Source organism: Mustela nivalis, assembly GCF_964662115.1.
Source record: "Mustela nivalis genome assembly, chromosome: 6".
In the NCBI taxonomy this organism is placed as follows: domain Eukaryota; kingdom Metazoa; phylum Chordata; class Mammalia; order Carnivora; family Mustelidae; genus Mustela; species Mustela nivalis.
The window spans coordinates 93,839,659-93,855,408 of NC_139025.1; the positions used below are offsets into that span (position 1 = coordinate 93,839,659).

The window sequence follows — 15,750 nt, forward strand, 5'->3', positions numbered from 1 at the left end:
AATAAAGAGGTATGAAAGAACATTATATATAACCTTCAAATCACTTCTTTTTTTTTTTAAGAATTTATTTATTTATTTGACAGAGAGGGAGAGATCACAAGTAGGCAGAGAGAAAGGGGTTAGCAGGCTCCCTGCTGAGCAGAGAGCCCAATGTGGGGCTTGATCCCAGGACCCGAGACCTTGACCTGAGCTGAAGGCAGAGGCTTAACCCACTGAGCCAACCAGGCGCCCCTCAAATCACTTCTGAATAAATGGTATGCTCCTGAAACTAAAGACTTTTTAATCAATGAGTACAGCTGACATAACTTCATCTTAAAAATATCCCAATCCAAATGTACCCATGAATGCCTATAGACAGATCTGAGTAATGTTTCCTGGTTATGTGGTTTGGGGAAACATCCAAACTTCCTTTCTGCCAATAGCTCTTGATACAGTTTTTACTTCTATATTAAAAAAAAATTCTCAGAAATTAAAAATTATAACTATAGTTATTTGTATATTTTATTAGTTTAGTATGTCATCACCACTTTATTTTATTGGTATAGAGATTGATGTGCTTTATTAGCTTTTTAGATATTTGGTATAGGGTTAGGACACATGAAATCATGACTTTTTCTCCTTTTCACAGGAATGAGCTAGAAATTGGGATATTGTAAAGGTGTGTCAATTTAATTTTTTTCAGCAAATGGCATATATCATCTGGGGCTATATATATTCTCTATTACAATAGCAATTTCATTTAAGAAGATTATAAGGTGCTGACATTACTGGCCTTGCCCAGTCTAACCCTACTGACAATAACACCAAAATGCACATATTTTCCTTCTGTATATTTTACTGTTTGTGTATAATATAGTAAACATTCTGGCAGGTTATCAGTTGAGGACTTCCCTAGAAAGCAAAACTGGTTAGAACATGGCCTATTTGAAACCTTCAGGGGACAAAGAGGTATGGGGTATATGGGATTTTGTTCTTACTGATTTTTGAAGGCCAAAGAGAAAGACTTTCTTTTATTTTTTCATTAATATTGCAGTATATAATACTTGAAGTATACAAAACAATGTATGTAAGTTATGAAGAAAAGCATGCAAATGAGCAGTGATAGGATGAGAGCCAGAACATACCAATACCATTTTAGTTGTGTTGGCTCCTTCTAGAGTCCATCTGTCTCCTGGCTGGAGCATTAGCTCTGCTCCTCTCAACTTGGAGCTTTTGTTAGTGACTCCAGAGCATCTGTTCCTGTTGTTTGGTGTCCCAGCCACTGGGACAGGGAAAAGAGGAAATAGAGTTGATGTCTTTAAAGAAATGGCAGAAGTTCCACAAATTACTTTTTACATTCTATTGCCAGAACTCAATCCTATAGTCACATCTAGCTGCAGAGACTAGGAAACCTACTCTGTAGCTGGGTGGTCATGTGTCCAGATGAATCTTGGGGCTGTTCTGTTAACAGGAAGAATAGGCATATGGACACTGGGGAACAGTTAGCAGCTAGTTACTGACATACAGTGTATTCACATGTTTGGTTTTATAAGACAAAACCACGTTGTTTTTCAAGGCTTAATGAAGTTAATTTTCACCCACAAGCAGAGCATAACGTTTCCATAAATACACATCAGTACATAGTCTCAACAATAATTTTTGCTGTCAAGATTTTTTTCTCTTACTCATTTAACAGGTGTAAGGTGGCATTAATTCTGATCTTAAGTTATATTTTCTTGATTACTAATGAGATTAAGTGTTTAGTGTCCCATGGTATTTCTTTTTAGGAATAAATAACTGTTCAATTCATTTGCCCCTTGTCTCCCCTTTTGAGTCACTTTTTTTTTTTTTTTTTCATTTCTAGGAGGATTTTCAATCTTGGTGTAAAATTATTGTGTTGTTTTTACTGATGGTTTCTTTTTTGCTTTCTTCTCATCACTCTAAACTTCTTTTGCTTTGAAACAGCACATTCTTCTCTTTCCCCATCCTCCCAGCTCTCTTTGCTTTAATGTAAAGTAAAATGATAACCATAAAAATCCATTATTAACCCAAGGAAGTAATGTTTCAAGGGATTGTGAATGCTTTTCCCTATGTTTTTAACAACAACAACAACAAAAAGTCTAGCAATTGCAACTTTCTATCAACAATGGAGACTTGGAAACTTGAACTATGGGGGTGATGCTGTGGAGTACAAGTACAATATCATTACAGCTTGATTGATTTATTTCTCAGTAGAAGTAGACCACTCAAATATCTTTAGTATCTACTCCAGCTAATTTACAGTTGGGATAAGTAAATCATATAATTTTGGAAATGAGAATAATGATAAATAGTCTAGATTAGTTTTGTAATAATATCAGACATGGGTAAAGTGTTTAGCATGGTGTTGGGAATGTTGGTAGCATTAAATAATGGTATTAAGGATTATTTTTATAGTTATCATTGTTATCATCTGGTAATCTTTGAATAAATACAAAGGCATATTTATGCAAATTATGATTATTAATTATTATCCTCTCCAAGTGGTAAGAATATGTGTTGGAATTTTTTAATTTAATTTTATTTATTTTATTAAAAGATTTTATTATTTATTTGAGAGAGAGAATGCACACAAGCAGCAGGAGAGGCAAGTAGGGGGAAAGGCAGAACCCGAATCCCTGCTGAGCAGGAGCCTGATTAGGGGCTCAATGCCAGAACCCCAGGATCCTGACCTCAGCCGAAGGCAGACGATTAATGACTGAGCCACCCAGGGGTCCCAAGTGTTGTTTTTGAATGAGATTTATTATTTAATAGAGAAATAGAGAATGAGGGGACGTCTGGAGGAAGAGGAGATTCCTCAAGTGGACTCCATGCTAAGCATGAACCCCATTGGAGAGCTGGATCCCAGGCCCCAGAAATCATGACCTGAGCCAAAATCAAAAGTCAGACACTTAATTGACTACATCCCAAGCATTGGATTTTTGAACATAGTTTTATAATGAAATAAATACAAACCATACACCTGGGAATACTTCAAGTATATAGATACAAATAAGTCCCATTTCCATTTTAGTTTATAGGTCAAAAGGTGGACAAATTGGGATGCATTTTCCAATTACATGAGAAAACTAAAAATTATCCTGTGAATTCATATGCTGATTTATCAGTCTCTTTATGGCATTCCTAATGTCTTTATTTCTCAGTGTATAAATGGCTGGATTCAGGAGAGGTGTGATTACTGTGTAAAACACAGCAAGAAACTTGTCCATCCAAGTGATGCTAAATGGCCACAGATAGATTAAGAAGCAGGGACCAAAGAATAGCAGCACCACGGTGATGTGAGAAGTACAGGTAGAGAGTGCTTTTGATGCTCCATCCTTAGAGTGAAGACGGACAGTTAGTAGGATATAGGTGTAGGAGATCACTAAGAGGATGAAGCAAATTGTCGCCAAGACCCCACTGTTAGCATTTATAAACATTCCCAGAATATGTGTATCTATGCAGGCCAGTTTGATCACCAAAGGGGTATCACAGAAAAAACTGTCCACTATTCTGGATCCACAGAAGGGCACATCTAAAATCATGACTTGTTGGCTCATGGCATGCACAAAGCCAGTGGTCCATGATATCAAAACAAGCCAGATGCACTTCCTTCTGTCCATGATGCTAGAGTAATGCAGTGGCTTGCAGATGGCCACATAACGATCATAGGCCATTGTCACCAGCAGTACCATCTCACCCCCTCCAAAAAAATGTATACCGAAGATCTGGGTCATACAGCCACCAAAGGAGATGGTTTTATTATCCTTTAGAAAGTCTGTGGTCAGTTTAGGGGTAGTAACTGAGGAAAGGCAGAAGTCTACAAATGAGAGATTGGCTAAGAGGAAGTACATTGGGGAATGGAGATGAGGGTCAGTGATGAATAAGAGCACGACAAAGAGGTTGCCCACAACAGTCATCAGGTAGAGCGTAGAAAAAGGCAATAAGAGGAAGGTCTGGAGCTCCTTTGAATCACAAAGTCCACGAAAAATGAACCAAGATGCCACAGACTTGTTTGCTTCCTCCATTTTGTACATGGTGTTCTAATGGAGCCCAAAGAAAGAGATGAACTAAGAACTTCTAGAATGGAAAAAAGAATCTCATTAACACTCAGGTACTGAGAGCAGACACGTTCTATTCATGGGAAAAATTCAAATCTTACCATTGTACTAGCTGACAATTGAAAATAAACTTTTCTTGAATTTACAGATAGACACAGACTTATAGATAAGATGGGGAGCTAAGTATTGAAGGGTAATTCAAAAACCTTACCCATCAGAATTATAGTTGTCATGGGAATCCAAAATGAATATGCTGTTTAAAAATGTCAATAGTAATATATTACAGAAATCATTTATCCAAGCCTGAATCTACATCCTCTGCAGGGAGAATACATAGCTTTAAAATATATCAGAGTTTCTATCCCCCCAGGGCAATAACTGAATGCTACCTTTCTGATACAAAACATGCTTCTCAGAAACAAATCTATTGCTAAGTGGATATGTGGTAGCATACTGAACTGAACAAAACATTCAGAAACTCTGGGGAAAACTGTTGCTGAAATGACTTGAGAAAATATATTTGTGTTCCAAAAGAGACCCTGGATGCTGACTATGCATTTCTAATATCCAGTATTTCCCTGCATTTGAAATGTCCCCTTGAAAGGAGATTTCCACAAACATATATTTCTTGGCCTGAGAAACATTATTTATGAACATATATGGACTGGTCCTTGGTTCTTCTTGGTAACAGAGATTTATTTTCTGTGATTGGATTAAATGATGGAGATATGAAAGATACTTTTACTCCTGACTCTTTTTCATGGAAGTTCATGTACCTAAACTATTGACTTATGCTGTTTAAATTGACTTCTGTGTAAATAATTTATTTACTATTTTTTATAAGTCAGCAGACCAAGTCTTTTCTTCCTTTCTTTCTCTTTTTCCATTCTTTCTTTTGTTCTTTTCATTTCTGGATCTTTCTAGTATTCTGTTTTGTTTTGTTTTCAGGCTATAATGTTCAGATTATAGGTTTGACTACATAGCTCTTAATATGTACCAGGTCTGTGTTAAGCACCTAAAAGCATTTATCTGTTTTACTTTTCATTTGTCTGTTTGTATTCCTCCATAAGGCTTAAACCATTTTGCATTTCTGCTAGCAATACATGAATTTTTCCAAATTTTTTTGGAAAATTTTTTTTTCCAAATCTCGCCAATGCAATGTTATTGTCATGTGATGATAAGAAATGGCAACCTGATGTAATTTAATTGCTTATTGTGAGATTAAGCGTTTCCCTATTTTTAAGTATTATATTCCTACCCTTTACTTTGAACTGCATACTTCTTTTATTTATTTATTTTTTCCATTTTACCTATTGGACTTTTTATTTCTCCAAGCTTTTTTTTTTTATTTGAAAAGATATGACTTATTCTATTAACAAGAATCAACATGAGGTTGTGATGCCTTTATGACTTTCATCTTACGATCGAATTCTAATGATTTTATTATATGTACCAGTTTTTGTAAAGTATATTTAGGGTGAACATCAGAACCTCACAAATAATGTATATAGATATACAAATTATCTATTTTCCAGTTGTAAAATAAAAGCAATAAAGGTAGAATATGAAGTGAGGTCTGTGTGTTTCCAAAGCTTCTGATACAACTTTGTTACTAGATAATTGCTTCTGGTGGAAACCTTTTGGCAATACTAAGAAAATAAATAAGATGGATATTTTAAAAATATTTTATACAACTAATAAGATTTCTATACTAATACATTTCGTTCAATGAAAAGGTAACAGAGACATGAGTAAGTGTAAATGGCTAATAATGATAAGAATGATATATACAGGTTCACATTAAAACCAAACAGAAGCATTTTGTTTGATTTTAAACTGTAGGCACTTTGGCCTATTCATTTTTTCCTGAAGCATTTCTCCATTTGCTACCTTGAGGAAAGACAAAACAAGTAAAATCCAAAAGGAATTAGAAAATGTCAGGATAAGTTGGAAGGTTTTTGAGAACCAGTCATCCCCGACCTGGACCTCTGGGAGCATCTAAGAATGTAGATAGGCAGTGCTTTTGTTAGTGTGTGAAATGCTGTTAGGAATTTAGAAGTCCCAGGGATTCGCTGGGAGAGAAAACCCATAATCATTCCCCTAAGACATTCACTGAAGAACACATTCAGAACTCTAAACTCTATAGATAGGTATGAAAAAAAAAAAATGCTTCAGGGGAAGACAAAGAAGTAAGACTCAAAATAGGGGAAGACATTAAATGTGTAAGTCAAACACTAGTTGTCCAGGATGTACTTACCTTACACAGATCACTCCTGAAACCGGTTCCTTCCTTGCTTACTGAGAGGGCTTACTCTAGAATCTACCTTACGTGGAATGAAGTCCAATTAAGTTTCTGCCATGAGCAGTATTGGAGGATTGTGTCCTCCTGGATGTGCCAAGTTTACACTGTAAGGAGTAGCCTCTGAGCTTGCAGGCTTTCCATCTCAGTGGCTTAAATAGAGCCAAGTGTTTGGAAAGGCTTTCCCTCTCATGCTCTTGGGGATCCTGAACTTCCAGTACTCCCTGAGGAAAATTTGGGCTTTGAGGGCATCATGCAGTAACCCATGCCTTTCAAAGCTAGATCCAAGGTAGTCCAGTTGAATACAAGTAAAAGTGTAAGAGAAGGGGGATCAAAATATTTAATTACTTTGTTTATGAGGAGGCTATAACTTTCATTCTTTAGCTCTCTATCTACCTTGTCATAAAGTGAACTAAGCTGTCAGTTCCAGTCCCACCAGAATCTGGTTGAGTTATGTGGGTGGGCAGGTAGCAAGTAGCTCCTCGTTGGCATGTTGCAACTATGGTCATGATTTAAGGGGCTACTTGAACTCGCTTTCTTGGATTTCAGAGCGATGTTAGGTCTCAGCCTTCACATTCCTTCCTTAAGCAGGTCCTGAACATCAACAGTTTGAGTGTAAAGCATATTAGAAGCATCTCTCTAAGTAATGGGAGAGATAATGAAAGGATACTTTTCAAGTCATTCATTTACCAAGGAAATAATATGTGAATGGAATCTAATAAGATTCAATGGAATCTTAATAAGATTTCAACTATCAAAAATAGATGTATCTGGAGCAAATAGTGAAGGCCCACTTCACTTGCGCTCTCGCTGTCTCATGCACTCTTGGAGGTAACAACTACCGGTCTTGGAGTGCATCCTTCTGTTCCTGTTCCCATCAGTGACAATGACTGTACGTATCACCATGTGTCCTTAGAGAATTTTTTTTAACCTCACTTTTGTGTTTGCTTTTACGTTTGATTTTATGTAAATTAGATGTGAAAGGCTATTAATAAATTCTCCCATTTCCTTCTTTTTCTCTTATTCCTTACTGGCCCTGCCCCTCTCTGTCCTCTTTGCTCTCTCATTTTCTCCCTTTCTGAGTTGTATTCATTTTTTTTTTTTTTCACACCTAGATCACAAAGCATGGTCTATGTCTAAATCATCTCAGGTCTAGATTACAAAACATGTTCCATGAGCCATTTTGTGCCCTGATGTCTAGAGTCCATAACCATCTCAATCTGAGAACTTAAAGAGTCAATATTTATTCCCATACTTGTGTACTACAACACACTATATAGGCACCATCTCATGCAGTCGTGGTAACACATAAATCCATTTACAGAGGAGAAACAGGCATAAAGAGGTTTAATGACTGTCCCAAACCTTAGAGCTGTTAAGTGAAAGATCAGTGAGAGGCACCCTCTGGGGAAGGATCCTTGTTTTAAGGAGAGTTTGAGGAAGTACATGGTTGCTCTGAAACTTAGAGTGAAAAATTTTTAATTCAATAAAGTATTTCTTTCATTTTATATTTTTGTAATTCATAGCTTTTCACACACACACACTCTTTACATATATCAAAATTAATTCTGTAGTTATACACACAAACACACACATGCATATTTAATTTTTATTTTAATTTCAGTTAGGTGATTCAACACCCCCATATATCACTTCCATATATAACTTCCATATTGTTGCTCATCACAACAAATGTACTCATTAATCCCCATCACCTATTTAACTCTCCCCCCACACACACACTTCCCCTCTGGTAACCATTTCTTTGTTTCCTACAGTTAAAAGAGTGTTTCTCAGTTTGCATCTGTCTCTCTTTTTTTCCCCGTGCTGATCTGCTACATTTCTTAACTGCTACATATGAGTGAAATCATATGGTATTTGTCTTTCTGTGAGTGACTAATTTTGCTTAGCATAATACACTCTGGATTCCTATTGCTCTGCTCTTCTGGCAGATGAAGGTGGTTCTCTCCAGATCTGCTTCTTGTGTGGTCCCTGCTCAAAGAGCAGTGGACTGCCTGTGCCACAGATCGTAAACACGAACTCTGAGCTCACTCCTCCGCTCCATCTCTGTAGCTGGTTTCCCGCTCTGATACCTGCAAGCTCTGTAATACACAGACACCCCTGATACTTCTGTGACCCTCTGGGACTTGAGACCACAGTGTCCCCGCGAGGCCTCCACCCCCACTTAGCCTCTGGATTGATGTCCCTCAGTATAGGAGACTTCTAAAAAGTTCTGATTTTGTGCTCCGTTGCTCCACTGTTTGCCAGGAGCTGGCCCCTCTCCCTGCAGTTTATCTTCCCATCGCTTTGGATTCACTTCTCCTCACGTCCTACCTTTCAGAAAGTGGTTGATTTTCTGTGTATAGAATTGCTGCTCTTCTTCTCCTTGATCTCATGTTGGGCTTGTAGGTGTTCAGAATGGTTTGATAACTATCTAGCTGAACTCCTGTGACCTGCTGTCATCTCACTGTGCTACTTCTCTGCCATCTTGTCTCCTCTTTAGTTCCTTCTGTTTTTGTCTCTACTTTTACACCCATTTTCAGAAATACTAACAATACTTAAATCTTAAATGGTTGGGTACTTCTAAAGAATAAAGAGGCTGCTTCTCAGCTTTCATACATTGATATTTGGGTAACCAAATCACACCAAGACATCCTACAGATGTACTTCACTTCAACTACTCCTGTGGTCCCTTTGGTCAACCACACACCATTCCCTTGTTTCATGAAACCAGTGATTTCTTTTCTGTCCCTATAATTTTCTTGTTTAAAGGATCATAAAAATGAAATCATATGTTATCTTTCGAGTCTGGTTTTTCTCCTTGTGCACCTGAGAGTCATCTATTTTGATGCATGTATTAGTAGTTTCTCTCATTGTGTAGACATAGCAAGTTTATTTATCTACTCCCCAGTTGAAGACATTATGGCTGTTTTAAGTTTTTGGTGATTAAGAGTAGAATTGTGTGAATATTCTTCTACAGGTTAGTGTTGATCTTGATATCTTAATATTTCATTTCAGAATATAACCAAGAGTAGGCTTTTGGGTCCTCTGGTAGTTTACATTTAATAATGTGAGTCTCCATAAGAATTTTTCTCAAAAAGGTGAAATGAATGGAACCTATCCATATGGAAATATTTTCCATAAACAATTTCATTAGTGTTGGTACAAATGATTTAAAAGTTTTCTCTAATGTAGTCTGCATTCACACTCATAGGATGTAAAAGGAGAAGTATTCTGCCTTCAACAGTGGGGGCAGATGGCAAGTTTGGAAAATGAGACTGCAATCAGAAAATATAGGAATCATATAGGAATGGAGGTTGAGTTTTCATAGTCTGTATACTCGTAGCTTCAGTATAATTGATGGCTCATAGTTTTTATGTTTAGGGCAGGATTATTAGTCTATTACATAATGAGTTTGTAATAGTGGTGGGGCAATTAGGATTAAGATGATGGCTGGCAGAATAGTTCACACTGTTTCTACATGTGCATCTGTTTTTTTGCATGGGTTAATTTGGTTCTTAATGTTAATGAGATGGTATAGAGGACTAAAGAGCTAGTTAGGAACTAGTTACTATACCATCATGAAAGTGTAAATGTTCTTCAATGATGGGTGATGGTGCATTTTGAAAACCTAGTTGGGATGGATGTGCCATGGAGATCTAAAGGATTTGAACTTATAATTTTTTTTTTTTCACAATTGTGCCTATACTTTTATTTTTTTTTTTCCAATTTTTATAAACATATATTTTTATCCCCAGGGGTACAGGTCTGTGAATCACCAGGTTTACACACTTCACAGCACTCACCAAAGCACATATCCTCCCCAATGTCCATAATCCCACCCCCTTCTCCCAAACCCCCTCCCCCCAGCAACCCTCAGTTTGTTTTGTGAGATTAAGAGTCACTTATGGTTTGTCTCCCTCCCAATCGCAAAAGCTCAATAACTTTATCAAACTTAAATTATAAGTTCATATCTCCTGATATGAACTTATAATTTAAGTTTGATAAAGTTATTGAGCTTTTGCTGATGTCTCAGAAAGACACAGTGGTTATGATATTGGCTTGAAGCCAGGTGGAGGAGCTTCATTCCTTCCCTTCTTCTTTTAAATTTCCTTGGGTAGGTTCTTCACATTTATGATATGGTAGGGGACATCCATGTAGTCATTTGAGATTAGTAGTCATTGATTCTACTCTTGATGCTTCTCACTTGGATACAAATGCCTCTCAGATTCTGAAAACTATTAACATTATTGCTGCTAATAAAATAGACAGACCTATGGTTGACATGGTGTTCTGTGTTGTCTATGTATCTGAGTAGTCAACGTGGTGTCATGGCATTCCTTAAAGTTCAAGAAAGTGTTGTGGGAAGACAGTTATGTTAATACCTACAAATATAAATGTGAAATACATTTTTGTTCAGATTAAGTGTAACCTAACAATAATGGGAATCAGTGAACAAATTTTCTTAGAATGGCAAAATGCTCAAATTGATAAGACACAATGAAAATGTGCTACTACATAATATATATCATGGAGAACAATGGTGAATGGTGGATCTGCTAAAGTAATTTCTGTTTGACCTCTTAGTATAAATAAGAAAATAAAACCTAAGTTTCATAGTATGGCTGGTGAGCATTTAGTATTATCTCCATAAAGAACTGCTTGTCGACTGAATATTTTTATTCCTGTAGAAATGACAATAATCATAGGAACTGATGTAATATAGATGTATATAGATGTATCAACATCTATACCTGCTGTGAATATATGGTGACCTCATGCACTAAATCCTAGGAAACCAATGGATATCATAGCTCAAGACTTTCTTATATATTGCAAAGTTACTTCTTTCCTTGAATCATATGTCACTATGTGGGAAATTATTGTGTATCCCAGTAGGGTAGGAATACAGACTATGATTGCAGCAATTTCCATTCTCCCACGCTTGGCTGCTCTGCCACACTCAGGTATCTGTGGTGCTCCTGTGATCCTGAGGATCCTGAGACCATACTCTCTCCCACCTAGGATTCTGCCCCTCTTTGCCATATGAGCACCCTTCAGTCAGGGATATCCCTCACTGGAGCTGATTTCAGAAAGTTCTGATTTTGTGCTTCTGTGCTATATGATTTTGTGGTAGCCAGTTTACATAGGCTCCCTGCCACTATGGTTATCTTCCCATATATCACCTAGGATTCACTTTTCCACACCTCCGACCGTGCAGGAAGTTGCCCTTTTAAATTTTTAAACTTTCAGCTGTTCTTTCCTTAGATCTATGGTAGTGTGTGCATGTTTTCAGAATGACTTGATAGCTATCTAGTGAATTCCTGGACCAGAGGAAAATAAGGTCTCCTACTTATCTGCCATCTTGGACTCCTAATCTACCCTCTTAATTGCTAATTCCACTTAGAATTTTGAGTAATAATAAACTGGCATTTGAAAAATATGAAAGCTGAAAGGATAGAGTAAATATAAACTAAAAAATGTGACTTGGAGTTTTAATACCTCAAAGTATTCTACACAGTTTTTGAGACAAAGAGATTTTTGTTTTGGAGGGGGAAAAAAAAAAGGATATTCATGGGTTATATACACCCAAATGGCATTTTTCAGTCTTCACAAACCACTTAATAAGGAAAGTAACAATTATGCAAATTATTTTTATCACTTATTATCCTCTCCAGGTGGTAAGAATATGAGTGTTGGATTTTTGAAAAGGATTTATTTATTTGAGAGAAAGAGTGGCAGGACGTCTGGAGGAAGAGAGTGTATTCTCTCCATGCACAGCAAGGACCCCCCCACCTCCCCATGCAGGGCTGGATCCCAGGCCCCTGGAAGAGTGACCTGAGTCAAAAGCAAGGGTCAGGTGCTTAATTGACTGCATCTGAAGTGTTTGACATTTGAACATGTTTTTGTAATGGAATAAACACACAGAGAACAATAATAGCAAACAGAGTATCTTACCTAGGGCTACACTGCAAGATTCCTTGGATTTCTATTTGTGTAGGTGTTACTTGGATCACTTTTGTGAAGAAATAATTTTCTGTTTAAAGGTCACTCTGAAGCTATTTAATTAAGGTGAATCTATTTTATGGAGGGATTAGCTGCAAAACACCAGTCCCTATTAGCTACAATGACAAAGGTTTTTTTTTTTTTTAACAATTAAAAAAAATATTTATTTATTTGAGAGAGAGAGAGAGAGGATGAGAGAGAGAGAGAGAGTGTGAGACGAGAGAGGTCAGTGGGAGAAACAGACTCGCTGGTGAGCAGAGAGCCCATTGTGGAACTTGATCCCAGGACTCCAGCATCATGACCTGAGCCAAAGGCAATTGCCCAACCAACTGAGCCACCCAGGCACCTGGCAAAGTTTTTTTTATAGTAAATATATTTGCCACATCCCTATACATACAACTAGAAAAATAGTGAAAAACAAAATAAGGAGAATATAATGAATCAGAGAAAAAAAGAATATAGTCTAGTTATGAAGTGTGAGCTGTGTGGAATTGCTGATGAGTTATATGAAATCCATATGCTTAGAAATTACATGGATAGTAGGACCTCATTTTGTAATCTATCAGTTATACTACTGATTATGTTGTCTAGCAGGAATTCAATCCAGATTCAGTGTTTATGTTATGTTTATGTTGTTATGTTGTTATATTCCTCTAATAAAGAGGTATGAAAGAACATTATATATAACCTTCAAATCACTTCTTTTTTTTTTTAAGAATTTATTTATTTATTTGACAGAGAGGGAGAGATCACAAGTAGGCAGAGAGAAAGGGGTTAGCAGGCTCCCTGCTGAGCAGAGAGCCCAATGTGGGGCTTGATCCCAGGACCCGAGACCTTGACCTGAGCTGAAGGCAGAGGCTTAACCCACTGAGCCAACCAGGCGCCCCTCAAATCACTTCTGAATAAATGGTATGCTCCTGAAACTAAAGACTTTTTAATCAATGAGTACAGCTGACATAACTTCATCTTAAAAATATCCCAATCCAAATGTACCCATGAATGCCTATAGACAGATCTGAGTAATGTTTCCTGGTTATGTGGTTTGGGGAAACATCCAAACTTCCTTTCTGCCAATAGCTCTTGATACAGTTTTTACTTCTATATTAAAAAAAAATTCTCAGAAATTAAAAATTATAACTATAGTTATTTGTATATTTTATTAGTTTAGTATGTCATCACCACTTTATTTTATTGGTATAGAGATTGATGTGCTTTATTAGCTTTTTAGATATTTGGTATAGGGTTAGGACACATGAAATCATGACTTTTTCTCCTTTTCACAGGAATGAGCTAGAAATTGGGATATTGTAAAGGTGTGTCAATTTAATTTTTTTCGGCAAATGGCATATATCATCTGGGGCTATATATATTCTCTATTACAATAGCAATTTCATTTAAGAAGATTATAAGGTGCTGACATTACTGGCCTTGCCCAGTCTAACCCTACTGACAATAACACCAAAATGCACATATTTTCCTTCTGTATATTTTACTGTTTGTGTATAATATAGTAAACATTCTGGCAGGTTATCAGTTGAGGACTTCCCTAGAAAGCAAAACTGGTTAGAACATGGCCTATTTGAAACCTTCAGGGGACAAAGAGGTATGGGGTATATGGGATTTTGTTCTTACTGATTTTTGAAGGCCAAAGAGAAAGACTTTCTTTTATTTTTTCATTAATATTGCAGTATATAATACTTGAAGTATACAAAACAATGTATGTAAGTTATGAAGAAAAGCATGCAAATGAGCAGTGATAGGATGAGAGCCAGAACATACCAATACCATTTTAGTTGTGTTGGCTCCTTCTAGAGTCCATCTGTCTCCTGGCTGGAGCATTAGCTCTGCTCCTCTCAACTTGGAGCTTTTGTTAGTGACTCCAGAGCATCTGTTCCTGTTGTTTGGTGTCCCAGCCACTGGGACAGGGAAAAGAGGAAATAGAGTTGATGTCTTTAAAGAAATGGCAGAAGTTCCACAAATTACTTTTTACATTCTATTGCCAGAACTCAATCCTATAGTCACATCTAGCTGCAGAGACTAGGAAACCTACTCTGTAGCTGGGTGGTCATGTGTCCAGATGAATCTTGGGGCTGTTCTGTTAACAGGAAGAATAGGCATATGGACACTGGGGAACAGTTAGCAGCTAGTTACTGACATACAGTGTATTCACATGTTTGGTTTTATAAGACAAAACCACGTTGTTTTTCAAGGCTTAATGAAGTTAATTTTCACCCACAAGCAGAGCATAACGTTTCCATAAATACACATCAGTACATAGTCTCAACAATAATTTTTGCTGTCAAGATTTTTTTCTCTTACTCATTTAACAGGTGTAAGGTGGCATTAATTCTGATCTTAAGTTATATTTTCTTGATTACTAATGAGATTAAGTGTTTAGTGTCCCATGGTATTTCTTTTTAGGAATAAATAACTGTTCAATTCATTTGCCCCTTGTCTCCCCTTTTGAGTCACTTTTTTTTTTTTTTTTTTTCATTTCTAGGAGGATTTTCAATCTTGGTGTAAAATTATTGTGTTGTTTTTACTGATGGTTTCTTTTTTGCTTTCTTCTCATCACTCTAAACTTCTTTTGCTTTGAAACAGCACATTCTTCTCTTTCCCCATCCTCCCAGCTCTCTTTGCTTTAATGTAAAGTAAAATGATAACCATAAAAATCCATTATTAACCCAAGGAAGTAATGTTTCAAGGGATTGTGAATGCTTTTCCCTATGTTTTTAACAACAACAACAACAAAAAGTCTAGCAATTGCAACTTTCTATCAACAATGGAGACTTGGAAACTTGAACTATGGGGGTGATGCTGTGGAGTACAAGTACAATATCATTACAGCTTGATTGATTTATTTCTCAGTAGAAGTAGACCACTCAAATATCTTTAGTATCTACTCCAGCTAATTTACAGTTGGGATAAGTAAATCATATAATTTTGGAAATGAGAATAATGATAAATAGTCTAGATTAGTTTTGTAATAATATCAGACATGGGTAAAGTGTTTAGCATGGTGTTGGGAATGTTGGTAGCATTAAATAATGGTATTAAGGATTATTTTTATAGTTATCATTGTTATCATCTGGTAATCTTTGAATAAATACAAAGGCATATTTATGCAAATTATGATTATTAATTATTATCCTCTCCAAGTGGTAAGAATATGTGTTGGAATTTTTTAATTTAATTTTATTTATTTTATTAAAAGATTTTATTATTTATTTGAGAGAGAGAATGCACACAAGCAGCAGGAGAGGCAAGTAGGGGGAAAGGCAGAACCCGAATCCCTGCTGAGCAGGAGCCTGATTAGGGGCTCAATGCCAGAACCCCAGGATCCTGACCTCAGCCGAAGGCAGACGATTAATGACTGAGCCACCCAGG

General features: G+C 36.6%; 2 protein-coding genes across 3 annotated transcripts in view; one reads left to right on the forward strand and one right to left on the reverse strand.

The window, feature by feature from the left end:
* LOC309867699 (olfactory receptor 4F3/4F16/4F29) overlaps positions 1 to 15,750 on the forward strand; it is a gene marked incomplete at both ends in the record, with an annotated part of 348,174 nt that overhangs the window by 224,341 nt on the left and 108,083 nt on the right. The gene's annotated exons all lie outside the window — the stretch shown is intronic.
* Positions 2,932 to 6,488, reverse strand: LOC309867728 (olfactory receptor 4K3-like). The gene is made up of 2 exons (XM_082736796.1): positions 6,316 to 6,488; positions 2,932 to 4,077 (listed from the first exon to the last, which is right to left on the reverse strand). The coding sequence occupies exon 2, from the start codon at positions 4,032 to 4,034 to the stop codon at positions 3,087 to 3,089; it is 948 nt and encodes a 315-aa protein (XP_082592922.1). The 5' UTR covers positions 4,035 to 4,077; positions 6,316 to 6,488; the 3' UTR covers positions 2,932 to 3,086.